Below are 23,093 nucleotides of genomic sequence, written 5' to 3' on the forward strand. Positions count from 1 at the left end.
TCTGCAGCATTTCTATGGTACCTTTTTTATTCTTCCTATGCATTTAATGTTAGAGAAGTACACAATAACCAACCAAAGTTCATGACCAGCATCTGATGGATGATGTAGCATTTCTATATGACGAGTTTCAGTGGTTTTCTGTTTCGGAAAAAGAAATCCAGAAGATGACTGGTATGTTAAAATAGTGATTGTTCCATCCTCAAGTTAATACCTTAAAAAAAAAATGTGTGGTACTTCCTCAGTAAATAGAGTATTTTCACTAAATATTTATAGAATAAGTGAATAATTTTCAAAGGCAAAACTTCATATAAGCTTTAAATCTGTATCCATAAAATCATGTCAGACACACCTGGTTTTAGGAAGAAGCCAATATTCCACAAAGTCCACCTAATTATAGAAGATTTTACAATTACTTTGACATGGTATTCTCTATTTCAATAGACTCCTGAGGTTTTAGGGACCTAGCTGCAATTTTACTGTCGCTTTTAAAGGACTACGATCCCTACATCATTATGTGCTGCCTTCAAATTCTGCGTTATGCTATCCCAGCTTCTAGTGATTCAGTACTTTCAGGTCCCAATATTGATGTATGTCTTCACAATTGTTTCATTATATATTGTGACTTTAATTAAATTCTGTTCTCTATTTGCAAATGCCTAATTTAAGTAGATTCTGTGAAAAATAGTAATTTTTTCTCTTCCTCTCCAGATAGGACTGGAAGTGACATGAACTGAAAATAACTCAGATGCATCCACCAACTATTTCCATAAGTGAAATGACACACCTTTCCTGAGATGGGTAGGCTGTAAAAGCAATATCAGATTAAATTAATCTTTAATAATGTTCAGAGTCATTTTGTTCTACTGTCTTAAAAGTGACACATTTTTTTAAACACGCTGTCTCTAATTTAAAAAGCATTAATTTTTTCTGACCATTTTTCAACCTTTAAAAATAAGAAACCTAGAGAAAACTAAATTTAAATTCATTTTGGGGCTCTGTTCCATGAAAGATGGAAACATTTTGTGTAACTTCTTCTATTGGCATATCATCTTAATTTATTCATAAGTTCTTTTCCTATGCTCTTAAATAAAACTTATTTAGTACTTCCTGTCTTCTCTGCTCATCAATAAAATTTTTTAAATCCAATAAAAAAAAAGAGAGAAATGGTGGGATAGAGAGTCCTTTCTATAAAATAGTAAAATCACAGATACTAATCCTCACTATCTTTTTTAGACACTGTAAAAACAAATATAGTTGAATATGCTCTTATACTTTATTGTGAACTTTTAATTGACTGTATTATATGGCTATGTTTTCATTTTAAAATACTTTAGCTTTCCAATAATTATAAACACACACATGCACGCATGTATATATGTGGTATTAGTTGATATTTGCATAATACCCTCAAAACGCAAGGTCATTTATTCTTTCCCCAAATTATTAGCACACTTCGGATACATAGCTTATCATTTCTCCCAAATGACTTCTCCTTTTTCATGTTTATTGAACTCTATTACCTCATGCTCCAGGCCTTGTTTTTCTTTAACTTTTCTAAGATAAAACATAAGGACTTTTCTATTTTGGTTACCTCTTTTTTTTTTTTTTTTAATACCAACTACAGCATGGTATTGTCAGATAAGCTGATTGAGTTTTACTAAGCTTATTCTTTGCTAATATGTGGGTCATTCACTATTTCAAATTAGTCAGTAGTCATCATCTCTATCTTAATGCCAGCATCCTTTTCTGCCCCATGTTATACTTCTTGGCAAAGGCCCTCATGGGTGAGAATCAGTCATAAGATCAGGTTCAGTAGAAATAATTATTAATTTTCAAAATTAGCCTCTGTGTCATTTTTAACACTGTATATCTTTGTTTTATTATTTTAATGTTAATTTTTCTTCCTTCATTCAATGATTTATTTAATTGTGTTTCTTTATTACTTAAGCCAAAGTTCTTTTTACATACAGGTCCCTTCTTCAGTATAGTGGCTGGACTGAAATCTAACAACAGTTAAGATGGAGAAAAAGATACTGATTCTATACATATTTAAGAAAAAATCCTCGGGAAATAGTGAACAATTGAATATGAAAAACAGAAACAACAAATCAGAATTGATTCAAAGGTCTTTAGATTAAGGACTAAGTAGATATTTAATGTATTATCTGAGATATGTACTTTAGAAGGAGAGTAGACTTGTAAAATTTGAGGTATTTAAATCAATTTATTCAGTGAAGAGAATGCAAGGAATTGAATATTATACATTTAGACAAATCGATGAGGAAAATGTCATAAGATCGTCTAAGTATATAATAAATATCATTCTACATTATTTTAAGTAATTGGATAAGAATTGGTTAAGATCACAGAACATATCCACCTGAAAGTTGGCTGTGTCTACATAAGAGAATGGTTTTGAGAATGTTTATATAATGGATATTATTATTATTATTTTTAAAAAAACAAAGCTTTTTATGCACTTACCTGAAGAATATCTCCACGTAAGAAAAAGACTCTTTACATCTCTCTCTCTGTGTGTATCTACCTATATGTGCATATACACATAATCAACTAAAATAAAGTATTTCTAACACATTTGACTTAAAGAAAGTGAAGCAAATTCATTTGGAGCAAAAATGTGAGAACAGTGATTGTAGGCAAAAAAAAAATATCAATTACCAAATCCTCTCCCTATCCTTCCTTCTCTCTCTTTCTCAAATAAACCCTCAGAAAAAAATGTTTTTTATAAGAATTTTTTTCCTTTAGTGAAGGAAAAGAAGGAAAACAAACTTGTCTATATAAAGGTAGATTTAATTTTGTTATCTTGTGAGATACTGTATCAAATCCTGTAGCATCATCAAATATTTGCTATTGATAATATACAAATTATATGATTGCTAGTCCCTAACTTGTTTTAAATTTTACAACCAAAATCAGTCAACCAACTATTGTATTTCAATTAGACTGTGCCTATTCTGACTTTTTTTTAATCTCACCTTTAATCAAACGCTCATTGCCTAATAACTAGCTTTGGAAATTGAGAAGTATAAATAATTACAATTCATCATTACTATAGACACAAAGTTTTTGGAAGATGAAAACTAACAATTTGAAACTCTAAGTAAAAATAAATAATTGAATTGCATTGTAAAATTAACAAAAAATGTAGAATTTATCATGTCTTACAAGGAATAATATGCAAAGAAACTGATGTCTTCATATGTTTATATACTTCCTGAGTAAACTGCATTCAAAGCTTTGTTGTAACTTCAGACCAAGGATTATGAAAGAAAACCAGATTCAAAAATGGAGCAGTCGGGGCGCCTGGGTTGCTCAGTGGTTAAGGCCTCTGCCTTCGGCTCAGGTTGTGATCTCAGGGTCCTGGGATCAAGTTCCGTATCGGGCTCTCTGCTCAGCAGGGAGCCTGCCTCCTCCTCCTCTCTCTCTGCCTGCCTCTCTGCCTACTTGTGATCTGTCTGTCAAATAAATTAAAAAAAAAAAATCTTAAAAAAAAAAAAAGAAAAATGGAGCAGTCCTCAGGAAGTTCAGAATAGAAATAGAACATGGACAAGACTTGTCTGGTAAACTCAGAATGCAAAAGGCTATGTATAAAACTAGAAGTGTATGTAGACAGGCAAAGCAAATACAAAACAGCATCACACATGGAGGAATCTTAGATGCATATTGCTAAGTGAATGAAACTAGTCTGAAAATCATAGATACAATATGATTCCAGCTATATGACTTTCTGGAAAGGGCAGAAGTATAGAGACAGTAAAAAAATGAGTGTTGCCCCAAGAATGGGAAAGGGATGACCAGGTGGAGCACAGGCGATTTTTAGGGCAGTGAAACTGTTCTGTATGATACTGAAATGGTAGATACATATGTTATGCATTTGGCAAAACCCAGAGAAAGGTACAATACAAAGAGAGCATTCTAATGTAAACTACGGTCTTTAGTTAAAATCATGTTTCAATACTGGTTCGTCATTTTAAACCAACACACCTCAGCAATGCAAAATGTTCATTACAGAGGAAATCGGAGAGGGGGAGAGTATATGTAAACTCTGTATAGAACAGATGTATGTATTCTGTACTCTCGGTTCAACTGTTCTATGAACCTAAAACTGCTTTAAGAAGAAGTCTGTTAATTTTAAGTTAAACTGATGACAGTTAAACTTGTATGTTGTAAGATGTATTACTAAGTATAAATTGATGGGGAAAAATATCCTTCTTCCTACAACGGAAGTATATTAGTGGAAAAACGAGTGAAATCGGAATAAAGACTATAGTTTAGTTACTAGTAACATATCAATATGAATGTCTTAGTTTTGACAAATATACCATGGTTATATAAGATTAGGGGAAACTAGGTAGAGTAAATGGGAACTCTTTGTATTCTCTTTGCCACTTTTCTATAATTCTAAAATTATTCCTCCAAAACAAACTTTTTAAAACCAGCATCATACATGATTATGAAATAAATAATCAACAGCCAGAACTATATGTCCAACTACTACAAACCACATTCACCTTTGGCTCTGAAAGCTGGATGTACATGAATGAGACAAACACGACTATATTGGAAACTTCTTTGGAGCAGGGATTGTTTCTGATTTTCTTTTGACTCTAAAATGTCTATAGGAAGAGCTGCTTATGCATATTCAATGGCTGATTCTTAATTACCTAGAACCAAATGAAAACAGATCTTCTGAAGCCACTTAGTAGTGCAACTTGTGTTATATTAATTAAAATGACAGCTTTTCATTTAGCTTTGATCTCCCTCATAGAAAAGCTACATTACATATTCCAAAAGAAAGACACAAAGTATTACTAGAAAAAGCAAAGAGGATCTGGTCTCATCACAGACAATGATATCTTTCTCTTCTAAATTATATAGATATCCTATGGGAATTCAGTATTTAAATATTATGCTAAATATAAAGTTATGGCTCTTTTTGTAAGCAAGCTTTTTACTTTTCAAATTAGTTATATTTTATGAAACATTCCCTAAATAACATTTAGAAATTCTTTCATATTCAGATATCTGCTAATTCACTAAAAGGTCAAATGGATTTCCCCACCCTACTGTTAAACATATTACAGATAGTTAACTGTTCAATTATATTTTTGAATATGATCTTTACTTAGCACTGTGCTAGGTCTATGCTCTTTTTTGACAGCATGAAATGAACCTCTTCGGGGTGAAGTTATTCAAAGATTTGATGGATCAGCGATTTAAATCATTACACTAAATCCTAATTGGTTATAAGAATAAAAATGCAGTTATGTAAGATTCAAAAAAACCACTGTCCTTTATATATTTTTTTAAAACCCTTTTTTTAAAGATTTTATTTATTTATTTGACAGAGAGAGAGAGATCACAAGTAGACAGAGAGGCAGGTAGAGGTGGAGGGAGAAGCAGACTCCCTGCTGAGCAGATGAGGGGCTCCGATCCCAGGACCCTGAGATCACCACCTGAGCCCAAGGTGGTGACTCACTGAGCCAGGCTGGTGGCCCTGTCCTTTATATTAAAAAAAAAATCCTTCTTTGGTACATATTGGTCATGGTATTTCATGAGAGATGTACATCCTAATCTTCCAAACTGACAATTCAGACCTATGCATGTTTACTGAGCATGTCCTACACGGAACATATAAAATTAATTTCATTATAATTTTGAATTAAAATTTTATAATTAAAAACATTAAAACATCCATTTATTTTATTTGACACATTTTTGGATAAAAGGAATGAAAATACTCATGAGATTCATAAAAAAGAAAAAAAAAAGACGACCAAGGCCACAAGAATTATTTCATCTGTTTATAAGTGCCTTGAGATAGTTCATGTTCTTCTTGTTTATATTCATTTCCTATGGAATGATTCCCTGTTCTATAACCAGTTAAGCATTATTCCTCTTCTGTTTAAATATTGCTTTAAATACCAACCTACGTCTCTGTTGAGAATCATAAATTCTACAAATGTTACATCTAATCAAATGTTAAAGGAAATGTTCTTCAAAGGGAAAGTGCATACTAAAAGAAAAGCTATCTGGTGAATACTTCCTAAGGCTGTTAATTGTTTAAAATTCTATTCAAAATTTTGTCTTTTATTTTCCCATTATCTATGCTTTGTCTATCACAGATCATGAGTCTATTTTACAACATTTCTTCAGAAATTACCTGTTTTGTATTATAAAAACTATATTATATAGAATTAATATTGGGGTAAAATCTTTATTTTTTGCTTCTAAATACCGTCTATTGCCAAAATACCCATATTGGACCTCCCAAAACTTTAGAAGTACCTTATATGACCTTCTACAACTGACTATGGTCATCTATTTGAAAATTTAGTCTTCATGGCTTCTATATTTCTCTGTAATTCAGGAAATACTGGGGTAATGATATAGAATTTCAAATACTAGAAGCACATTAGATACCACTGGGTATGTTATGATATGTGTTATAAATATAAATATGTATGAGTGTGCAGATATATACATGAATATTATATGTTAATATTATAGGTTTATATCAACAAATACATATGCCAATGCAAAGTATTAAAAAATTATTCTCAATCTTAATTGACCATCTACACATGAGAATAGATCACATCTCTCCTTTTAAATTCAGTTAATTTCTACCCTTTAAATTTCACAAAACCAAACTATTCAAATTTATTTTCAGGTAAATCCCTTAATATTGATCTAGGACACTGATTTGCAAAGTACGGTGCTTGGACCAGCACCATTAGCAATGCAATCTCTAACCATGGGGTGGTGTCCTACAGTTGATCCAGATGCACTTGTGCATCTAAGAAGATTTTATCTAGGAGATACTAATATACATGTAAGTCATCATTAATCACCCATCATGTCAGAAATTATCTTTGAATCCTTCATCTCCTTTCCACCCAGATCCAGTTGGCATCATTTCCTATAGAACAGATATCATAAATGACACCGCATTCATGACCTCCCTTCTGTGCCTTGCCAGGTATCTTTCTCAGATGACCTTAGAAACCAACTCTTCCTTGCACCCCCAGTCTAAGTGCACAGAGTAAACTTCCAAATTCCTAGCCAGCTTAACAATTTCCTGTAAGAGAATCCAAACCCCTGAACATGGTGCATGAGGCTCTTCACAATCCAGTTGAAAATTTTCACTTCTTTTTTTTTTTTTCCTTCACAAATTATCACTTTATTCCCTCTATCCCTTACTTTCAGATGGTATGGGCTGTGTTTTTTGCTCAACATAAAATGCTGTTTTACAGTCTGTGCTTTGTGTATGGGATGCCCAGTCACATATACCTCATAAATTCCAATTCATCCTTAAAAGTTTAACAACTTCTTGCAATCATTTTCCCTGATGCAGGTCAAGCAGAGCTGATCCCACATTCAGTGCGATATTTTACCCACTATTTATCTCAATTGATGATTTTCATCATATTGTAGTTGCTGGTTCACGGTGTCTTCTACCAAACTTTATGCTTCACCCAGAAATACATTCCTCACTTCTCTTAAAAGAAGCATTTTAGAGTAGGGGTGATGTATGCAGCGTAAGGAATCTGACTAACTGATTTTCATTCCTGACACAATTATTGGGTGTAAGATCTTGTTTGAGTTATTTAAATGCTTTGGTTGTACTTGTTTTCTACTATGAAATGAGAGTAAATTTTGTAAAGTTGTTCTAAGATTTAAATGAAATGATATACAGAAAGCAGGGGAATACAATATAGCACATGGTAGAAATATTAGCTATGGGTTATGTTTGTATCCCCACTCCATATGATAGGGCCTACCACATAGTAGGAGCTCAAACAATTATTAAACAACATGATGAATGAGTGTCAATATACTAATGATTTTACAAACCCCTTTTATACTGCATAAACTATTAAGAATTCAATAGGTTCTGGAAATTAATAATACCCTATATACTTTCCTTTCTAAAATAATGCTTGGGACACCGGGTAGCTCAGTCACCCGATCAGCAAGGAGTCTTCTTGAAGATTCTCTTCCTCTGCCTCTTTCCCCATACACACACATGCACATGCACACACTCTGTCTCTCTCTTTCTCTCTCTAAAATAAACAAATACCTAAAAATAAAATAAAATAATAAACTAAAATAATGCTATCACCTTTAGTCTTCCCCCAAAATGTTTATCACTACTGGGATTTTCTTTGAATTAGGATCATTTATTTCAGAAAAGAAAAAGTAGTTATTTTAAAAGAGATGATCACTATGGTAAATTTTACCACAAAATATTTCTTGGATTATGTAACTCCTGTGTTTTTATACTTTAGTGTCCAAAATGTGTTGTTGAACTGACTTGTTAATCTAATTTTTACTCATCAACTTATCTGTAAAACTACATGAGATCACCATATATTTCTGTCAAAATGATTCAACAAAAAATTCTATTTTAGCAGTGCAGAATGCAAAAAAATATAGCTAGCAGTTTAGAAACATTTTAAATCTGGAAGGGGATTTATTGGCTTGAAGATACCACATTTACCCTTGTTTTAAAACAATTACATTAAAATGATGTACTAATTTTTAAAAAGATCTCAAAATATCCGTTAGTTCTTACGAAAACTGAAATTAAATGAGATTTGCTTTGGTTATAAGCTAACATTTAAAAATGCCATTTCAGTTCAAATAAATTTAAATTTATATTTGAATCTAAGCTAAAATCAACTTGATTTTAGAGTTGTCAAGAGAATGAGTTAAGAATCTTTAGTCATCTGTGACAGTTCATTCCCTAGAACATAAATCCAGCTGTGATGTGGGGGCGGGGGAAGATATATATACACAAGAATAGGGAGCTAATAATAATCCTATACAACCCATTTTCTTCTTGGGCTTATGAAAGACCAGCATTTTTCAGCTGCTGAGAAAAATAGCTTATATTGACTGATGTATCTCAAGATGTGGTCACTATTGAGGGTGCTGTAAGACAGCACACTCAGACAAAATAGTTCTAAAACTTGATGGTGTATAATCTGCTAAGTATTAAACCACACAATTTCAAAATCTTCTTTGGTATTGTCCAGACCAAGACAGAAGGGAATAATAAAAAAAGCATGAACTCAGACTCAGAAAGCAATAATATGACCTTGGTCAAGCCACTAACACTCCCAGAGGCTTAGCTGTTTGTCAACATGAGTTTGGGAATTACACTAGATGACTTCTAAAGTCACTGCTATCTTTAAAATTGATTATCCCTTTGAACATACTCTGCTGCTCCAAATAAAATAAAATTTTGCTACTCTTAATAAAAAGGGAAGCAGCTTGGGGTGCCTGAGTGGCATAGTTAGTTAAGCATCTAACTTGGTTTCAGCTCAGGTCGTGATCTCCAGGTCCTGGGATCAAGCCCCTCATGGGGCTCTGCATTCAGTGTGGAGTCTGCTTGAGATTCTCTCTCCCTCTTCCTCTGTCCCTCCCATTCGAGTTCTCTCTCTCTAAAATAAATGAATAAATCTTAAGAAAAAGTGAAGCAGCTCTGTCAATAAATATTTTCACAAAATTCTACAATTTTGTGAAAACCTAGAAATTCACAAAATTTCTTGTAGTTTATGATTACATTGTTGTTTACTGCCTTTCGAACACTCATGAGAACAGAGCAATTGAAGTCAAAATTATATCACTAATTCTACATTAAAAAATGGCCACCCATCACTTAAATTCAACATTATGGATACAGATGACAAATGGATCTAGGGAATTTCTGAGCAAGCACAGTTTACAAAATGGATTCATATCACTCAGAAGCTTTAATCCCCTTTGGAAACCTTTGACTAAATTCATAAAGTTTATGACTACCAGCTATCTTGGGATTCCATGGCATCGAATAAATATCCAAGTGTAGACTGGGAGTTAAAGTTCTTTGGGGTGCCTGGGTGGCTCAGTGGAATAAGCCTCTGCTTTCGGCTTAGGTCATGATCTCAGGGTCCTGGGATCCAGCCCCGCATTGGGCTCTCTGCTCAGCAGGGAGCCTGCTTCCTTCTCTCTCTCTCTGCCCGCCTCTCTGCCCGCCTCTCTGCCTACTTGTGATCTGTGTCAAATAAATAAATAAAATCTTAAGAAAAAAAAATATTTAAAAAAAAAAAGTTCTTTGAAACCATCACATGGCATCCTTCCTCTCTTTCTGTACTGGCTCTCTTCCATAGTTACTAGATCCATAGCTCTATTACTTCATGTTGAGAAGAGAGGTCACCATTTTACATTTTTCTGAATTTTAGCTTAATCTCAGGCCCCAAAAAATCATTGACTGATACTGTCACAGGGAAGGGAGACTTAATTACTCTTACCATTCAAGCATTTTATGCTCCCCTTTCTTTCTTTTCCTTTGTCTTCCTTAGTTTACTAGATAATTTTCATTTCTACTGAATCCTCCAATGGTCTTACAACTTACTCAGTTCTCCAAATTCAGCTTCTCTGTTTCATGCTTTTATTTAAAAAAAAAATTCACTAATAAAAAAAGATTTTTTTTTTTTAGAATATCCCTTCTTGGAATATTAGCAAAATAGTTAAAATTCAACCTTACGCCAAATCACTAAGCTATATAATCAAAGGGATACAAGCAGATCCTAGGTTCCCATACGAGCTACCCATGGGAACTTTCACAATGCTTTTCTGTTTTTTTATTTTTTTTTTCTGACTCTCGTCTGTTCTTCAATTAAAACATCCCCCATAATTACCTAGATTAAAATGTTGGCTTTGAATGTTATACAGTATCTTTAGTGTGGCACATAAAATCCATCAAAAGATGATGCCTGTCATTTTCTAGGAACATCCCATAGCCGTTCCCTAGACAAACTTAAATTCTAGTAACACTTTGATGGAAAATTTTCATATTCTTTTTTTTTTTTAAGATTTCATTTATTTATTTGACAGAGATCACAAGTAGGCAGAGAGGTAGGCAGAGAGACTGAGAAGAAGAAGCAGGCTCCCTGCTGAGCAGAGAGCCCAATGCGGGGCTTGATCCCAGGACCCTGGGATCATGACCCAAGCCAAAGGCAAAGGCTTTAACCCACTGAGCCACCGAGGTGCCCGGATTTTCATATTCTTTATTGCGATTTTTTAACACTTAATTCATGACTTTTTTATCTCTTTTATGGTGAGCAATGGATGCCAGATGTATAAACAGCATATATATGCAGTTCAAACTAAATTCCCAGATTACATGAGAGAAACGCGATGATTCTAAAATGAATCATTATAGCAAACTGCAAAGAATAAATTCCCCAAGCTACTGGTCACGTGTTGCATGTTTATTATAAAATTTTAAATGAAAAACATCCAGAGCTATATTAATCATGAATTGTGCTGTATTAAGAGGTTGGAATGAACTACAATACAGCATCGGGCAGCAAATGAGTATCTCCATAAGTAATGGTGGCCTCATTACAGCAAATAACAATATTCTAGTACAGTGATTCCCAAATTTGAGCAGCATCACAATCACAGAGGGTCTATGAAAAAGCAGATTGCTGGGTCCCACCCCTCTGGATTTCTAATGAAATAGGTCTTGGTCTAGATTGTGCATTGTTGTTTACATATTTTAAACTAAGGATTTCAATATATATATTTATAATTATTATATTATATATTTATTTGCATATAAATATATATCAGAATGAATAAAAATAACTCGTAAAAGTGGACTACTCAGAAAACCCCTTTGATGTTTCTTTTCATATGTCTCATGGAAAAGGGATGAATGATTTTAGCCACCCCCAAGAAACTGGCACCGTTTTTCATTAAACTGAACATCATTAGCAGAAAACAAATAATTGTAATCAATGGGCTATTAAGGTTGCAGAAGTACTTAAGTGGTCTGTATTGTAAATAGAATAACCTTTAAATGATTTCAGACGCAATGGTTATCATTTGGAATGTGGAACTTCTTTAAAAAGTGTTTCACACTATATTTTTGTAGGGCAAATTTAATTTTTTTAATCTTCCAAAAAAATTACCCACCAGACAATACCAAACCTAAGGATCAAAACCATTAAGTCATGAAATTAAAAAAAAAAGAAAAGAAAAGAAAGAAAAAGAAAGAAACTTTGGGCAAATTATTTTTTACAAATTTCTATCAAAATTCTTGACTTAATAGAATAACAGAGTTGAAACACTTTCCCACTGAGGTGTCTATGTTGTTTTTATATCTTATTTCAAAGGAAAATTTGGAAGCTTGAAACAGAGTGTTTTAGTATACTTTTTAAAATATTAAAGGAACTGAGGGTGTCTGGGTGGCTCAGTTGGTTAAATGATGGCCTTTGGCTCAGGCCATGATCCCAGAGTCCCATACCAAGTCTCACATCCGGCTCCCTGCTCAGCAGGAGTCTGCTTCTTCCCCTCTGATCTTCTCCCTCTCATATGTTCTCTCACTAATTCTCTCTCTAATAAAAACATAAATAAAAATTAAATGAATTAATTAAATTAAATATTAAATGAACTGAATGTTTCTCAGCAATAAAAAAGTTGATATTCAGGCTGCTATATACTATTTTGCACATTTCAACAAATTTAATGTATAATGAACTGAGTGAACATAGGAACACAGTTTGCATGAACACAGATATATACAACATTAGCAATGGAAAAATGGTTTTTATTTTCTTAAGGCACTGATAAAAATTATGTTAAAATAAATAAAAGGTAACATTTTGATTTTTATAAATTAAATGTTGCTAGAATAAATTCTACCTTTGCTTATTTTTACCACTTATCCACATTTCTCCTTCTATTTTGGTGCATTTTGTTTCAAAGAAAGGTGAGAAAGAAAAAACTGAAAAGCTTTGCCATGTTTTTCTAATTTGATCAGACATCCTTCCTTGAAAGGTCAGCACAATAGGTGAAAGTGACATATTGAAAATATATAGCATTGTTCATTCTAGGCAGAAAAATTTCAAATGACCCAGAATCACATATCACATGTGTCAAAAATTTGATTTTTCTAGATCGACTACTGAGCATATGAAGCAGAATTTAGACTATGATTCGTAAAGGCAGAATCCCAAGTGGTTATTGTTGACAGCCAGTTGTCAAAATATTCTTCCTGCCTTTCAGATACCATTCACAATGTGAAAGCGAGAGATCTAGTAGCTAAGACTTAGAATCCAGACTTCAAAAACAGTAGTAATTCCAACACTGAAGGCAAATTACAGTAAACTGGAGAACAGGAAAGCAATGACTTGTTTTAGCGAATATTTTTATTATTCCCACTCCTCTCTACAATTCATTCAATTCTAAACATTTCTACTTTTAGTTAAATGGAATTTATTTGCAGGATTCTGGCTTTTTAACCTTCAAACAACAATCAAGATGAATTTCAATATAGAACTGTTTTTAGCTAGTTTTCTTTTTTGTTTAAGATTTTATTATTTATTTATTTATTTCAATAAGAGCACAAGCGGGAGGGAGAGGGACAAGTAGGTTCCACCTGACTGGTGAGCCCCATGCAGGGCTCAATCTCAGGACTCTGAGGTTATGACCTGAGCAGAAATGAAGAGTCAGATGCTTAACGGACTGAGCCACCCAAGTGCCCCTAGCTAATTTTCTTTTCAGTTAACTTCCAATGCATGGGCTGTTAGTAATTAACTAGCCCTGCTAGTACAAACAACAGCATAATATCATATGCAATATAAACGTGGATATCTATTCGTTATATGCTTATAGTACATATAGTATGTGTATATATTATAATTTCACTTAGCATTTATGCCATTAAAAAAGAGAGTGGAAGCATTAATAGACACCATTTGAAATAACAGATTGGAAATCAAACTTTTTCAACAAATACATAACGTCAACTTAGTTATACTCCCTTATTTTGGAAAGCTTTTATTTTTCATTCATTCGGGCAATTTTAATGTATGGACAGCTATCCCAGGGACTGAATCTGTGGAGAATAAAAGAGGGAGTTTCATGATGGAGACTGGCTTCATAGAGTTTTCAGCTTCCTGGCTGAAATAAGTATCAGTGAAATAATTGCAGAATGTTAATGTAGAATTACAAGCTGTGGAGGTACAAGAGAGAACAAGGAAGATGAGCTTAACAGTATTACATGCTCACCTGGAGGGGTGTGGGTGGGTACAGGGGAGGGGTGGCAGGAGAGTGGCATGTGAAAGTGTCAGAAGGTCTCCCTGAAGGAGAGATATTAAAATTTTGAGGAAATTCTCATCACTTAAAATTTTGAAATAAATTTAAGTGGACATGCAACTTTTTTTTTAATTTTATTTTTTATAAACATATAATATATTTTTATCCCCAGGGGTACAGGTCTGTGAATCGCCAGGTTTACACACTTCACAGCACTCACCATAGCACACACCCTCCCTAATGTCCATAATCCCACCCCCCCAACTCCCCTCCCCCCATTAACCCTCAGTTTGTTTTGTGAGATTAAGAGTCACTTATGGTTTGTCTCCCTCCCAATCCCATCTTGTTTCATTTACTCTTCTCCTACCCCCTTAACCCACCATGTTGCATCTCCTCTCCCTCATATCAGGGAGATCATATGATAGTTGTCTTTCTCCGATTGACTTATTTCGCTAAGCATGATACCCTCTAGTTCCATCCACGTCGTCGCAAATGGCAAGATTTCATTTCTTTTGATGGCTGCATAGTATTCCATTGTGTATATATACCACATCTTCTTTATCCATTCGTCTGTTGATGGACATCTAGGTTCTTTCCATAGTTTGGCTATTGTAGACATTGCTGCTATAGACATTCGGGTGCACGTGCCCCTTCGGATCACTACATTTGTATCTTTAGGGTAAATACCCAGCAGTGCAATTGCTGGGTCATAGGGTAGTTCTATTTTCAACATTTTGAGGAACCTCCATGCTGTTTTCCAGAGTGGTTGCACCAGCTTGCATTCCCACCAACAGTGTAGGAGGGTTCCCCTTTCTCCGTATCCTCGCCAGCATCTGTCATTTCCTGACTTGTTAATTTTAGCCATTCTGACTGGTGTGAGGTGGTATCTCATTGTGGTTTTGATTTGTATTTCCCTGATGCCGAGTGATATGGAGCACTTTTTCATGTGTCTGTTGGCCATCTGGATGTCTTCTTTTGGACATGCAACTTTTGACTCATTCATCCATATTTGACCCTTTCGATTCAAAATATAATGCCAAGACTTTATGGACACTTTTGTCTGCACAGATTCAATAGCGTAACAACCATGTGATGTCAAAGGCCATGTTTGGGGCTCTTAACTGAGAAAAAAACATCAGGTAGTACTATCAATTTTCCTTCTCCTAAATCCAAATCCAAGATGCCACATATAGTCTGAGAGCTAAGATTAGAAGGGGAAATCCTCAAATTTATTTAAGAATAAGAAATTATACTTGTATAGCTCTTTCACATTCATTATCTCGTATATCTTGTCATAAATAACATAAATATCTTATTTGCTCAAATATTCACTACAAAGTGCTGTGACATGGAAATTATTATTATTCTGCTTTTAAAAGTAAAGAGAAATGTTAATGAAGGTTAATTAGCCTATGTTGGATCAAATAGTAGTAAATAGCAAAGCCGGGGCACCTGCGTGGCTCAGTGGGTTAAAGCCTCTGCCTTCGACTCAGGTCATGATCCCAGGGTCCTGGGATCGAGCCCAGCATCGGGCTCTCTGCTCAGCGGAGATCCTGCTTCCTCCTCTCTCTGCCTGCCTCTCTGCCTACTTGTGATCTCTGTCTGTCAAATAAATAAAATCTTAAATAAATAAATAAATAGCAAAGCCAGATTTCAAATGCAGTTTTCCAACCCTAAACAATGTAGCTCACTGTATTTTACTACTCTGCATATGATCTTTAACATCATACTAAAGCACTGGGAAATACAAATAACATAATACAATTCACAAAATAATATAAATATAATTATCCATTGCTGTATCTCTCATTTGGAATTTAAGATATTTGATCAGGAAATTAAACATTGTATTCTATCAGAATCCCTTTCGCTTGAAAGTATGGGAAATACTAAGAGTGATTTAAACAAGGAAAATTCTTTTACATAACTCAGTGGTTCTGCCAGTCAGGGCTCTAGGCTAATTTCTCCAGGCTAACCCAAGTGGGTTAGCGCTTTTCTGGTCATGAAGGGAGCACAGCTGCTCCAGAGTCACAGAGGGGCTATTTTCCAGGGACACAACAGAAGGTGAAAACGTAAACAATATAGGTGCACCATTCTCAAGAAAAAGCCAGGAAACAGATGTTGGGGACAACCAACAGGGCCTCTTTGCCAAAAGAGCATTTTGGTTTTGTTTTGTTTGTTTTAGCTTGTTTACGTACATTATCATAAGTGAGGCACCAATAAATTTCTAAGGAAATCTTTAAGGAAAAAAAATTCTAAAGAAGTTGAAAAAAGAGGAGGGTAGAAAATAAAAAAAAAAAAAGTTCTGCAATTCCTAATTTTGAGAATTCTTTCTATCGTCAGCTAATATATATGAATCACTCATTTCAGGCTGCTTTTTCTATATTTCCTAAACTCTCTCCTTTTAAAAAAAAATTTTTTATTACATTCAGTTAGCCTCTGTATCATTAGTTTTTGATGTAGTGTTCAGTGATTCATTACTTATGTATAACACCCAGTGCTCATCACAGCACATTCCCCAGCCCTCTCCTCATGCTCTTTTGGCTATCTGAGCTTCTGTAATTAAGTGAATTGGGGCTCATAATTCCTTTGTACTATTTGGTTAGCATGTCAATACTATTCTAATTATACAGCTCCACCTCCCTCTGATCCTTCTTCTACATTGGTACATATACTAAGAAAGCTTATGTGGTAGATTGGCATTATCAATCAATCAACCAATGAATAAATTTAAATACTAGTCATATTTAAACAAAAGACTCTTCAAAGTTGTAATAAAATATATAAATGGGCTTTTACATGTGTTGATTGTCCCCTAAATCAAAGAATATTTAACCTACTGATTACTAAAGTTTCTGAAGATAATTATACCCAAAATTCTAACATTTTAATTCACAGTTCATAAAGACAGCAAATGTCATTGCTATGTCTGCTTTACTAAAGTGAACAGACTTAGTGCCAAAACTTATCCATAACAAAAAAAAAAAAACTTTTATCAAAAAATAAATTGTGTTCATAACCCACTGATAATTTTAGTTTACAAACTTTGAGTATTATTTTTAAGAATTTCATTTAAAGGGGTGACTCAATTGGTCAAGCATCTGACTCTTGGTTTCAGCTGAGGTCATAACCTCATGGGTCATGAGATCAAGCCCTGCTTGGGCTCCACACAGAGCCAGGAGTCTGCTTGCAAATGATTCTTGCCCTCTGCCCCCCCACACCCGTCACTCTCATTTGCCCTTTCTCTCTCTCTCTAAAATAAATACATATCATTTATTATGATTATACATTATCATAAGTAAGGCACCAATAAATGTCTAAGGAAATCTTTAAGGAAAAATTTTCTAAATAAATAAATAAATCTTTAAAAAAAAATCATTTAGAGAAAACCAAAGTCTCATTAAATTTCCTCCCAGATACTCATTTGGAGAATTTTTTCCAGGCCTAATGGTATAATACCATAATTTCCTACCAGATTTCCTCTAAGATTTGAAGCATCATTTTAAAATAGAGATAGAAATACTCCTCCCAAAAAAATTACATAGGTTAATTGTAAGTTTTTATGCATGAATACATCTCTGGGGGAAAAGGGGAACAAAAATAGGAAAGAACATACATGAAGGAATGACTCATCGTTGGGCCTTTTCCCCCAAATATATTAATTTTATATAGCTCTGGTATACAATCATTTTTAAAAATTCATATTGCAAAAGATTTGGAATTTGGATGAGTTGAGACTTAGAGAAGTTGCCAGCAGTCTCCCAGTTTTTTTTTTAGTGACCACAGCTCCTGACAAAGCACCATTATTCATCCCCTAAGCAAGGATTTCTCAACCTGGGCAGTGTTATTTGGGACCTGATTATTCTTTGTTGTGGGAGTTTGCCCTGTTTCTTGCAAGATGTTTAGCAGCACCCCAGACCTTCCACACTAGATGCCAGCAGTGTCCTGCCTTACCAGTTATGACAACCAACAATATCTCCAGACATTTTAAATATCTCCATGGAGCCAATTCAAAATTGCCTCCCTACCTACCCCCATCACACTGAAAACCATTGCCCTAAATCAAAAGAGTAGGATTTTCCTTGCTATTTCCAACAACATGCATGGACCTTTAGGGCATTATGCTATGAAATAAGCCAGACAGAGAAAGATAAATATTACATAATATCACTATTTCACAGAATTTAGGGGGAAAAAAAAGTCAAACCCATAGAAACAGTAGAAAAGTGGGTGTCAGGGACTGAGAAGTAGGAGAAATAGGGAGAAGTAGGTAAAAGAGTACAAACTTTCACTGTAAGATGAATAAGCTCTGTGGATAGAATGTAAACTACAGTGAGTGAAGTTGGTCACACTGTATCGAATAGTTAAAATATGCTAAGAGAATAGAATTTAAATGTTGTCTCTCACACACACACACACAAAGCAGGGTTTTCAGTTATTTAGTATGCTATAACATTGTTATTACAATTTTTTCCTCCAAACATTATATTCATATTTTAGTTAACCTACAAACAGATGCACTACTTTTATTGGAGTTAATCAATTAAGACAGTAACAAGTTCAAAATTGTTTCCAGCAACTACATTTCACTTTTTATGGAAAAGCTGTAACAAAAATATCATGATATTTTTAACTATTTCCTTTAAAAACAAAAGATCACAAAATTAACCTATTTTTGTTATATTGAAAATGGCACTGGTTAGGCAATAAAAATAATTAAATCTAAAAGCATAAACAATTATAAAAGCACGGATGTTAAATTCCAACTGGTAATTAATTATGCAGTGTTTTTACTCGAGAATTTCACCAGTTTTGGGGGCGCCTGGGTGGCTCAGTGGGTTAAAGCCTCTGCCTTCCGCTCAGGACATGATCTCAGGATCCTGGGAAGGAGCCCCGCACTGGGCTCTCTGCTCAGTGGGGAGCCTGCTTCCCCCTCTCTCTCTTTGCTCTACCTCCCTGCCTACTTGTGATCTCTGTCAAATAAATAAATAAAATCTTTAAAAAAAATTTCATCAGTTTCTCAAAAAGAAATGAATATTAATCAAACATATTCCAAATTATGTTACTTATTTCGTTGTGGACATTTTGGTTAACACAATATATGATTTAGAGGAAAAACACATTATACAGCACCACAGGATAATAATTCACATCTCTCTCTCTCTCTTTCTCTCTCTCTCTCTATTTTTTTTTTCTCTTTTTGCTTTGGGGTCTTGGGATGTTATAAATATCATGACCTGTTGGGGAGATTTTTGTTTTCTCCCTGATAGTTTTAATGATAACTCTGAAAACTTGGGCAGTTGTCTTAGGCTTTTTTTATTTAACTTTATTTTTTCAGTGTTCCAAGATTCATTGTTTATGCATCACACCCAGTGCTTCATGCAATACTTGCCCTACTTAATACCCACTACTAGGCTCACCCAACTCCCCATTCCCCCTCCCCTCCAAAAGGAAAGACACAGCTGCAAGGAGATGCACCAGGAAAACAATGAAGAGGAAGCCCAAGCTCATGAGGTTTGTTCTCTGAGGCAACCAAAAGCCAAAGGAAAACTGAAAACTGTTTGCTGATAAAGCCATAGAATTTGTGGACAAAAATGAGGTAGGAAATTGGACAAGAGATGGGAAAAGCCAAGAAGTGAGTTATCCTAAGTAGTGCTTCTTAAATTTAAAGAGCTCAGCAATTCCCTGGGGACCACGTTAAGATGCAGATTCTGATTCAGAAAGTCTGGGGCAGGTCCTGAGAGTCTATATCAAAAAATCTCTGGGGGATTGATATTGCTGGTTAGTGCACATACCTACCACACCTTGAGTAGTAGAGAACATTTCTCTAGAACATTTCTCCCTACCCCCAACATATCTCTGGAAGCAGAAGTGCCAGTTTTGTTTCATCACAATATCTCTTAATATTAACATGGTTAAGTGAATTCACTTATACAGTATTCTCCCCAAAAGTCTTAATATATAGAAATATGTTTTCTTTATACCTTCTTCAAAGGAAATCATGAAACAGACTGTTGCTTTGAAATACATGTTAATTTCTTGTTGTTTTTTATAAGCATGTATAACTATCTGTTAGTAAAATGTCACTGTGATTTTTGCTTTTCATACATCCTTAGGCAGCAAGTTTCTATAGTGGATAACCTGATGGAGTAATGAAAAATGCAAATTTCTAAAATCAGAATTAAAATTAGACTTGACTTTAGGGTGATTAGTTTTAAATGAGTTTTCCAGCTCAATCTGGAGTTTTGATTCACTCTTTATGACTACCCAGGATGTGCTTTTATCCTAATAATTTGATTCCTTTTACACCTATGGGAAGACCAAATCCTGGCTTACTTCATATTTTCTCCTCCAAAACAACCAACCAAGTCCTGATTATGTGATAGGTTTTGGCATTGTGTCAATGTCAAGGTGTACCAGGAAGAGAAGCAGATTCAAAGATGACAGATAGATGAAGTATCTCTGATGTAAAACATCCGTTGGTGAAGACGTTGGCAGTACCGTAAAAATCAGTATGTTTAGGCACAAAAATCTAAAGACTGAATAGCAGCACTAAGTGGAAGTAATTATAACCTCTTTAAAAAGAGGATGAGTAGAAGGAAAAGAAATACACAAATTTGTTCCTACCACAGGTATTTCAAAATAACATTTTACATTTTCCACAAGCTATACTTGGAAGCAAGGTATGTTTAGGCACTTACTACACAATTTCGTAAGAACAAGAATTTTCCAAATGTGTATGATGATCCTCTCCCCCCAACCAAAAAAAAAAGAAGAAGAAAAGAAAAGAAAAAGAAAAAAAAAAAAAACTTTCTCACAGAATCTTATCAGAAATGGTTGGGTCACAAAAATACTATATATACTTTAGTAATCTATGTCTGGCTTGTTAATGTATTAAAGGTATATAAAGAGCTTAAATTTAAAGGTAGTCAATTTTTTTTTCTAAATGAAATTCCCCAGGCTTAAGCTGACCTTGATATGCTGCAGACATTTTAAGTGAAGAAATTAAAGCAATGTGAAGAAATTAAGAAATAAAGACCAATGAACAAAGATTTTAAGGTTTTACAGAATTGACAAATATATCCTACTTGGATGGTCTCCAAGGCTGCTTTTAATGCTATGACTCTGCAGGTCTCTAAATACATACTTTCTACATTACTTGAAATTTGAAATGTCTTCTCAATTCACCTCTTCTGATCACATCACAAAAAGAATGTTAGATGATCACACTCAGACCATCTACATGATGCCAGTAATAATTAAAAGGTTTAATTAGTGTCATCAAGCAACTGATGGCAATTGATTCAGAAGGAAAAAATAAGACTTCAAAAATTTTAATAGTTCCATTGGACACAAATATCTGGCTCTCTTAGTGCATGTATTGAATATACTGATAAATATATGTCACCGAAGTAGAGGAGTTCATGTTAGAGGACATACCAGTAATTCCCTCTGTTCTCTATGAGACAATGGACAGAATCATGTTTCCTTTCAATAGTTTACCAGACTCACCCCATGTGATGGGTAAGAGATCCATCCCAGCTCCCCTTGAATTGTTTTTGAATCCAGTAGATTGACTAAAAGAAAACACAGATACACAAATGCGGTTAAAATGAATAAGTTTCTAAATAAATAAATAAATAAATAAATAAATTTCTATTTGCCTCTCTCAAGTTAACGTTGTCTGTTGTTGTTTAAGGCCATGTTTAAAACACAGGACTCTTTATTTTTGTGATAGGAATATGAAAGAAAAAGAAGGAAATGGCAAAGGGAAAGTAATCACAGAAACAGTTAAGGAATTAAATTTCTCTGGCTTTTTTGACTGTGCTTATTTATAATGATAGATCAATATTCAAAATATTGATAACAATTTTTGACCAAGTAATTATAGGTTTAAGGAGGAAATGGTAAAAATGAAAAACAGGAAACATTAATGCTAACATGTTGTCAAAATAACTTAGAAGACCATTAAATTTAACAAATTTACATATGATTTCACTATGAATGAACTTCTTTAATATGCTTCCATAACGAACCAATATTTCTGTTTGTGTCTGTTAGGACATCTTTTTATTGTCTGTGTCCAATAGAAGAATTTTTAATACCACATAAATTGTCTTCTTATGTGTAATAAAAAAACATGCTTAACTAATAATTTCAGGAGAAATCAAAACAAAACTGTGCTTTATAAAACTCCCTGGAATAAGCTTTAGTTATTTAAAGAAAGCATTGTTACTCAAAGGCTTTAATGATTTTACTTAGAACTTTGCACTAGCTATTAAAAAGTCTGATGAATAATAAGACACAACATGAATGTGTTTTCATTTTGAATATATTATTAAAGAAAGACAAATCATTTCTTTTTAATTTTTAAAGGTTTTATTTATTTATTTATTTGTCAGAGAGAGAGAGAGAGAGCAAGTGCACAAGCAGGCAGAGTGGCAGGCAGAGGCAGAGAGAGAAGCAGGCTCCCTGCCAAGCAAGGAGCCCGATGCAGGACTCCATCCCAGGACCCTGGGATCATGACCTGAGCCAAAGGCAGAGGTTTAACTGACTGAGCCACCAGGCATCCCAAATCATTTCTTTTTAATGCAGAGGGTATTAATTGGTAATGAATTAGAGATTAAAATATAAAAAGATACTTCAAGTTGAATTAATAACGAAAGGCTCACTTTGTTGATCTATTAAACAATGTAAACTATGGTTTTACCTCATCCTTCATCTAAATCAGAAAGCAATCCCACAATTGACTAATGGAAGAGGTGGAGGAAGTTTACACAAAATAGCTATGTATTATTAACACAAACCAGAGCAGGTGAATCAATAAATACAATGAGAAATCATTTTCAGTTTCCATATATACATAAATCAAAATACAATGTTAATATATGTACTGTGTAAACAGGTCCTTGTGTTGTCAATAAAATATTTCCTGATACATAAAAAATACCACTCTTCAATCACCCTAAATAGGAAAC

General features: G+C 34.0%; 1 protein-coding gene across 1 annotated transcript in view; it reads right to left on the reverse strand.

Moving 5' to 3' along the window:
* Positions 1-23,093, reverse strand: part of LOC111148166 (EPH receptor A3) — a 378,938-nt gene that overhangs the window by 337,950 nt on the left and 17,895 nt on the right. The window contains exon 2 of the mRNA XM_022504614.1: positions 21,628-21,692. Within this exon, the coding sequence (XP_022360322.1) occupies positions 21,628-21,692 (65 nt within the window). The remainder of the gene's footprint in view (positions 1-21,627; positions 21,693-23,093) is intronic.

This window comes from Enhydra lutris, unplaced genomic scaffold (assembly GCF_002288905.1).
Source record: "Enhydra lutris kenyoni isolate GAN:26980312 unplaced genomic scaffold, ASM228890v2 scaffoldscaffold2, whole genome shotgun sequence".
Classification (NCBI taxonomy): Eukaryota; Metazoa; Chordata; class Mammalia; order Carnivora; family Mustelidae; genus Enhydra; species Enhydra lutris.